The sequence below is a fragment of the Anarrhichthys ocellatus genome, unplaced genomic scaffold (genome assembly GCF_004355925.1).
Source record: "Anarrhichthys ocellatus isolate YVR2014 unplaced genomic scaffold, GSC_Weel_1.0 scaffold2238, whole genome shotgun sequence".
NCBI lineage: Eukaryota > Metazoa > Chordata > Actinopteri > Perciformes > Anarhichadidae > Anarrhichthys > Anarrhichthys ocellatus.
In genome coordinates this window covers 210-8,192 of record NW_022282212.1, presented here as the reverse complement: position 1 = coordinate 8,192, position 7,983 = coordinate 210, and the positions used below count along the sequence as shown (strand labels likewise).

General features: G+C 44.3%; 1 protein-coding gene across 1 annotated transcript; it reads right to left on the bottom strand.

Moving 5' to 3' along the window:
• Positions 1–419: 419 nt before the first annotated feature.
• LOC116378219 (rho guanine nucleotide exchange factor 10-like protein) lies at positions 420–5,391 on the bottom strand. The gene is made up of 5 exons (XM_031840052.1): positions 5,352–5,391; positions 4,196–4,309; positions 3,843–3,951; positions 2,039–2,142; positions 420–751 (listed from the first exon to the last, which is right to left on the bottom strand). The coding sequence occupies exons 1-5, from the start codon at positions 5,352–5,354 to the stop codon at positions 563–565; spliced, it is 519 nt and encodes a 172-aa protein (XP_031695912.1). The 5' UTR covers positions 5,355–5,391; the 3' UTR covers positions 420–562.
• Positions 5,392–7,983: the final 2,592 nt, after the last annotated feature.

Genomic DNA, 7,983 nt, shown 5'->3' with positions numbered 1-7,983 from the left:
TTCCAGGCACGTCCAACTGGGAAGAGACCCCGGGGAAGACCCAGAACGGGCTGGAGGGATTACATCTCCCAGCTGGCCTGGGAACGCCTCGGGATCCCCCAGAATGAGCTGGAACATGTTGCTGGTGAGAGGGAAGTCTGGGTCAGCCTGCTTGGCCTGCTGCTACCGCGACCCGACCCCGGATAAGCGGAGGAAAATGGATGGATGGACGGACAGTTGGTCGTCCAGGGTCACACCCAGCTTCCTCGCAGTCCGAGTTGGCGTCACCACGGTATCATTAATGGTGATGGACAGGTCTCGGAGCGGGCAGCCCTTCCCCGGGAGGAACAGTAGCTCGGTTTTGTCCAGGTTCAGCTTGAGGTGCTGTGTCGTCATCCACTTCGAGATGTCAGCCAAGCACGCAGCGGTGCGTGCCTCCACTTGAGTGTCACCGGGGGGAAATGACAAGACCAGCTGGGTGTCATCGGCATAACAATGGTAATGCGAGCGGAAAACAGAACGCAGAGATGGGTCATAAAGTGAAGAGCCACAGAATTGCTCCGTCACCACTGATGCTCTGGTGTTATGATCTTCTCAACACAACAGTGAACACAGACCATAAATATGTTCCACTCTCACTCTCTCCCATAGAAACAAAGTGACTTCCTGTTACCTGAGGAGGGACGTGACTCACCTGGAGGATTCTCTTGAGAGAGTCCAGGTAGTTGCTTTCACTCTGCACAATGGAGGTGAGGATGAGACGTCTGACCACCTGAAGGAGGCAGTGAGAAACTTAAACATTCACATCAATGAATTTTAAAAACACCTGCAATTAATTACTGTTAGAGGTTTTTCCAATGTACCACATTGTATCCTGTAAATTATCAAATGAAAGCTGATATTAAAATAACGGTGTGTCAAATAATTGCTGTGGTCAGCACAAACACCACTAACAAAGGCCTGGTTAAAAACAACATAGAATTACCTGTACTGCAATGGCTAAATGAATTCAGTATGATGTACATTTCTAAAGCACTAATTCCATCAGAACAAGAAGAAGAAACTGAGTCCTACTCAGCACTCTGCTGCTCTCTTGGTCTCTTTTTTTACACTCATTTATTTCTCACAATTAAATAATATGCCATCTACAGGAAGTGTTGAGTTCCACTTATAGAAGTTTAAAAGGAATAGTTCATCCACAAAATGAATATTTGTATATTTATTACTCACCCAGGTTAACCTTGAACTGCTGAAGGACACTTTGCTTTTCTATCATGCCTCCATGTTGAACGAAGAATAAAAAAAAAAAAAAATGGAGAAACGTCTTGATGAATTGAAGTAAATGGCGCCGCTTTGGACAACAGCAAAACTATATCACGACATCAGTTTACAAACTCTCACACAACTCGTGCAGTATAATCCAAGTCTCGTTTATCCAGTCTATGGATGTATGCAGTATGCTCACTACTTCACAAACACATACATCTTCGCAAAAACCTTACTATTTGCTGTTGTTAATCACAGCCCCCATTTACGTCCAATCACCAAGATCGTTCTGCCGTGTCTGGATTCTCCATTCACAGCAAAGGCCGGAGAGAAAAACTAGTTTTTCCTCAAGAATCCAAGGTAACAGGTCAGTCATTGATATACAATTGGTCATTTTGTGTGAAGTTTTCCTTTATCAACAATTGAGAAAACAGCAAAGTAGAAGCATTGATTGGTGAATGAAAGCAGTATTATTGTAACAAAGTGAAAGAGAGAACAGCAGAGTGGTGAGTATGACATGTGTAGTTGTACTGATGGAATTAGTGCTGTGGAAATGTACATTACACTGAATTCATCAAGACAACAGGTAAACATGGAGGACGTGTTGAGTTATCAGCTAATTAAAAACAGTCTTCTTACTACAACAGGATCAAACAAACAGGGAGAATAAAAATGTTACAGATACTGAGCTTAACCATAGGAAGCAGTGAAGCTGTAGTGACATGTCTAAAACGTGGATGCTGCTTTCTAAATACGCTGCAGAAAAACTAAAGCTGGTCATCTTGAGTGTCACCTGCTGACTGCTGAGCCCCTCTGGCATGGGGCACAGCTGTGGTGGAGGGTGCTTCAACTCACACACAGACACATCCAGGTAACCTGCATCATCCTTTCCCTCACCTGCAAAATGAAATACAACCCCTTTACGAATCTGTTCTGGTAGCTTTGATACAGATATTTACAGTGGGTATGGAAAGTATTCAGACCCCTTTAAATTTTTCACTTTGTTTCATTGCAGCCATTTGCTAAAATCAAAAAAGTTAATTTTATATCTCAATGTACACTCAGCACCCCATCTTGACAGAAAAAAACAAATGTAGAAATTTTTGCAAATTTATTAAAAAAGAAAAACTGAAATATCACATGGTCATAAGTATTCAGACCCTTTGCTCAGTATTGAGTAGAAGCACCCTTTTGAGCTAGTACAGCCATGAGTCTTCTTGGGAATGATGCAACAAGTTTTTCACACCTGGATTTGGGGATCCTCTGCCATTCTTCCTTGCAGATCCTCTCCAGTTCCGTCAGGTTGGATGGTGAACATTGGTGGACAGCCATTTTCAGGTGTCTCCAGAGATGCTCAATTGGGTTTAGGTCAGGGCTCTGGCTGGGCCAGTCAAGAATGGTCAGAGTTGTTCCGAAGCCACTCCTTTGTTATTTTAGATGTGTGCTTAGGGTCATTGTCTTGTTGGAAGGTGAACCTTCGGCCCAGTCTGAGGTCCAGAGCACTCTGGAAGAGGTTTTCTTCCAGGATATCTCTGTACTTGGCCGCATTCATCTTTCCTTCAATTGCAACCAGTCGTCCTGTCCCTGCAGCTGAAAAACACCCCCATAGCATGATGCTGCCACCACCATGTTTCACTGTTGGGATTGTATTGGGCAGGTGATGAGCAGTGCCTGGTTTTCTCCACACATACCGCTTAGAATTAATGCTAAAAAGTTCAATCTTGGTCTCATCAGACCAGAGAATCTTATTTCTCATAGTCTGGGAGTCCTTCATGTGTTTTTTGGCAAACTCTATGCGGGCTTTCATATGTCTTGCACTGAGGAGAGGCTTCCGTCGGGCCACTCTGCCATAAAGCCCCGACTGGTGGAGGGCCACAGTGATCTTTGGGTTCTTCTTTACCTCTCTCACCAAGGCTCTTCTTCCACGATTGCTCAGTTTGGCTGGACGGCCAGGTCTAGGAAGAGTTCTGGTCGTCCCAAACTACTTTCACTTAAGGATTATGGAGGCCACTGTGCTCTTAGGAACCTTGAGTGCTGCAGAAATTCTTTTGTAACATTGGCCAGATCTGTGCCTTGCCACAATTCTGTCTCTGAGCTCCTTGGGCAGTTCCTTCGACCTCATGATTCTCATTTGCTCTGACATGCACTGTGAGCTGTAAGGTCTTATATAGACAGGTGTGTGCCTTTCCTAATCAAGTCCAATCAGTTTAATTAAACACAGCTGGACTCCAATGAAGGAGTAGAACCATCTCAAGGAGGATCAGAAGAAATGGACAGCATGTGAGTTAAATACGAGTGTCACAGCAAAGGGTCTGAATACTTTTGACCATGTGATATTTCAGTTTTTCTTTTTTAATAAATTTGCAAAAATTTCTATATTTCTGTTTTTTTCTGTCAAGATGGGGTGCTGAGTGTACATTAATGAGAAATAAAATGAACTTTTTTGATTTTAGCAAATGGCTGCAATGAAACAAAGAGTGAAAAATTTAAAGGGGTCTGAATACTTTCCGTACCCACTGTATAACTGACAAGTACGATAAGGCTGATCTCCACAAACTGAACAGAATAGGTGAACTAGTTCATCCCAGTTTCTGCACCTGTGGAGTCTTTTCTCTGCAGGAATGACACTTTGCGAATCATGGCTAACTTGGTCTTTTCTAAACCGTCCCTGGTACCACTCCTCGCTGCTTTCATCAACTGCTGCACCTGGAAAACACAATACAGTCGTATAAGCAAGGTTATGCATATTATCAAATCTGATACAAACATGTAACAAATGCAATTTGTCAAAAAAAACTGACTTATCAGCCCTTATTTGTATCACATTAGTTGGTTAATCCGAGGTTCTAAAGGGCCAGCAGAACAAGTCCTTCCTCCCTCAAAGACTTCTTTATTATCTCTAAAAAGAGGAAGAGGACTGGAGAGAAACACGACCCAGTCAGACTCCTACCTTAGTGTCACAGCTCTGTCTGATGTGGGCAACATCAGGTGTAGTGAGATGCACCGCCAGCTCTCTCCTGGTGACGGCAAAACGCTCCTTCAGCCTCAGCACATCTGCAGGCAGCTGGTGGTCCAACACCAGACAGCAGAGCAGAAAAAACATGTTCAAGATCAACGCACCAGAAAAACTAAAGCTGCACCACATTCTGAGGCCAGCAGGTCACAATGTTCTTACACTAAACCTTCATGGGGAACCAACTACTGAAAACGCAAAAACGTGTTTGAGGTTAAATTACAGAAGGAGTGCCGGTAATATTGAATATTTAATACACACCTTGATGACTTAAAGCTGGGAACAGAAATTCAGATTACTGAAACATACAAAGAATATACATCCTAAAAATGAATCACTAACACACTGGACGACTATGATTAGAGTCACGCCAAAATCCAACAAGACAAAAAAGCAAGAAAAAGGAAAAGTGCTAAAGCTGTATTAGACTGTGAATGAGATTACAAGGACAGTTAACTCTTCAACATGATGGACTTGGTTTTAAAATAATTCATTACATGATTTTAACCTCCTGCACCCCGCGAGGACGCCGGCGTCCTCGATCCCCTCCCCTTCCGTTCGTACGGCTTGCTTCTGCAAAATACGTCACAAAACATGGCTGTGTTTGGTATCCGAGCATGCCCCAAATCCTCATCTTTGCAAAGAAAACATCTATTTTCTTTTATTTCTTATGGATTTTTCACAAAAGGAGCCCAAACACACACTGCCCAAAGTCACCATAACCGCTGCAAGTCGGATCTTGCAGCATTTCGACGGAAAAAGACACATTACAGACCCGACAATGTGCTAGCGGATCTTACCATGGAACTAGTGCCTTCAGAAAATGCTAGTACTTATAGTGCAAACCTTGACTGTTTCTTACGTAAGCCGTAAACCAACATATAACCTTTGCGCAAATGAACTACCGGCATACTCGATCGTGCACTCTGTCGCAGCCATTACGCACAGCAAGTCCGCTACTCACACACCACGTCTTCGACCATATATACATAGTTTTTGCAATTTGCAAAGGCTAAAAATAAAAGGAAAAGAATATAATATCAAAATATCAAGGAAGAAACACCTTTAGTGTGTCAGAATATCATTTGGTTACCATGTGTCCATTTGGGTCTCCAAATATCCTTTTAGAGCTCCGCCTGGATCTCTTCATGGAAGAAACACTGTAGAATGGTCATACTTTGTCCAATCTTCTTCAAATTTGAGGCAGTTGTTCACTGATAGTGTAGTTACAGCCCTATACTGTCCTTTACCTGCAAAAATACAGCCACAGGCAGTTATTTATACTGAAAGACACTATTTTAGGCAGACAAAACTCTTCAATTTTTACTGATTTCAAAGGCCCACTGCTCTGTTTCTGTATGACCTACAGGTTTTCTGACACTTCCACAAGGAACCTTAGGGGGTTTTCTTTCTAGAAAGACCTCATTTATGCATATAGTCAGAGTGGTTCAGAAGCTACAGCCATTTTAATTTGGGTATGTCATTTTAGGCGGTTTTGCTCCAAAATAGGGTGGAGTTGGAACAGGTAACAGTGGTACATATTTCATGTTTAGAATATATAATGAATGACTGGATCAGAGGAGTAAGTCATCGTATCTGCCGACTGCCAACACCAACTGACCGGGCAACCCAGCCTGGAACAGACGTGGTGACTAACAGCAGCACACTGAACGCTCTGGACCTCAGTAAAATTGAAATAATTAAAGGGGCACTACACATGAAGATTAGGCAGGTCACAAGAAACTAATATAGGACTAGGTATATTGAATTCTATCACATATGCAGCGTGCAGTAAAATTCACTAATATCCATTAAAACTTTTCCAATCTTTTAAAAACTGACAGAAAATATGCTGTTGAGACCTGATCAACTCTGTTAAAATCCATTAAACTAATGCAATCCAAAGACGCAGCAGAAAGTCTCTTTGAACTGGACCCTGTCTACATGCACATACTTGCAGTTGGCATTTATCCACCACAGGCCGATGACCAGACTGATTGAGACTGTGCATGTATGTCCAATGTGTCGCAAGAATTCACAGCCACACAGGAACTAAGTAGTATAAACGACATGACATTGTAATGAAATTAAAAGTGAACAAGATTCAGAATCTGCACAACTTTTAGGCGGGTGTCAGTTTTCCAGACATCATCTGTACTCAAAGAGATTCAATACCCAGCTCAAGTTATTGCTGTTTCTTACTCAAAGCCTTAGAAGACAAGACACGTACCTGATATATCAGTGAATCTCTTCTATTCAGACATTTGATTTCTCCTTCCAAACATCATTCATTCATAACATCTCCACACTGAAAGCTGTGTCTTTTTCAAAACACTAACACATGAGCTGAGTGGGGAAAGTCCACTGCACGAGTAACACATGGTGACCGAAGCAGAACACAGAAGTGCTGACTGAGCGAGGCGCTGCCACAAATAATTCACTTCCTCTTTTTGTCAAAGCAGGTTTCATTCACACTGTACAGTCATTATAAAGGAGCTGTGGCTATTCAGCCACCAGGGTGATTTGTTTGGGTCGGCCCAACATGGACTTTTTAAGATACACACCCACTATTTGAGGGCTTGTTTCGTCACCACATTCAGACATTTTTTAATTCAACAGTGTAAATGTTAAAACTAAGCTCCACTGGACATCCAGCTGGAAACCTCACCTTAAAGCTGCATTAACCCAACATTAGGACGAATGACTATGAAAGAAGTCGTTAGAGACTTATCACCAACTCTGCAGTTCCTCTCAGTGTTTTGCATCTTTCGGTTCATTGTTTCAGACAGTTAGAGACTAGCTGGTGGACTCAGTGGAGCATTTAGCAGAGAAGGGACAGGTGTTTCCTCAGGAGTTGGTGGAGACCAAAGACAGAGCTAAAAGAGAGCGACTATTGGACTAACATCACATGGACACAAGACTCCTAATGAATCGTGTTGTAACTGCTATAGATATTATATATTTATCACATATTAGTCGAAACCATGTTTTCAGCATATATGCAGTAATTGTCACGGGGTGTGGTGGAGGACTCAAATGCAGACCAGACCAGAAGTAGAGTGCCGCAGGTATTTAATGAAAACTTACAGGAACATAACAGGGAATCCACGGATGAGACAAGAGAGGAAATCCAGCAGGACGAGGCAGGGCAGGCAGACGGGGAAAACCGGGAACAGGACGAGCCAAACGGGCGGGTAGACATGAAAATGATCTGGCAGTGAGTGTGTGTGTGACCGGGGTTTAAATAGTGATGCAGCAGAGTGAGCAGGTGAGAGTAATGCGCTGACGAGGTGGGTGTGACTGACAGGTGCACTGAATAAACCGATTAGGTGACGGGGCTCCGGGGAACAGGATTCAGATGGTGGCCCAGCGGGGTCCGGAACTGGAGGTCCCGGCGTCTCTGGAGGTTGCGGCGGCGGCTGGAACTGGAGGTCGCTGCGGCTCGGGGGCGGCCGGAACTGGAGCCCGTTGCGGCTTGGAGGCGGCCGGAACTGGAGGTCGCGGTGGCTCTGGGGCGGTGGCTGGAACTGGAGGTCGCGGCGGCGGCTGGAACTGGAGGTCGCGGCGGCTGGAACTGGAGGTCGCGGCAGCCGGAACTGGAACCCGCTGCGGCTCGGAGGCCAGATCCGGGGATAGCTGCGGCGGCCGGATATAGTTGCGGCGCTGGCGGCCGGGTCAGGGGATAGCTGCGGCGCTGAGGCGGCGGCCGGGTCCGGGGATAGCTG

Coding starts and splice junctions, on each gene's coding strand:
- LOC116378219 (XM_031840052.1), bottom strand. Junction 2,143..3,842: donor GCAGAGAAAAGACTCCACAG/GTGCAGAAACTG, acceptor TTCATTTTGCAG/GTGAGGGAAAGGATGATGCA. Junction 752..2,038: donor AGGGGCTCAGCAGTCAGCAG/GTGACACTCAAG, acceptor TGCCTCCTTCAG/GTGGTCAGACGTCTCATCCT.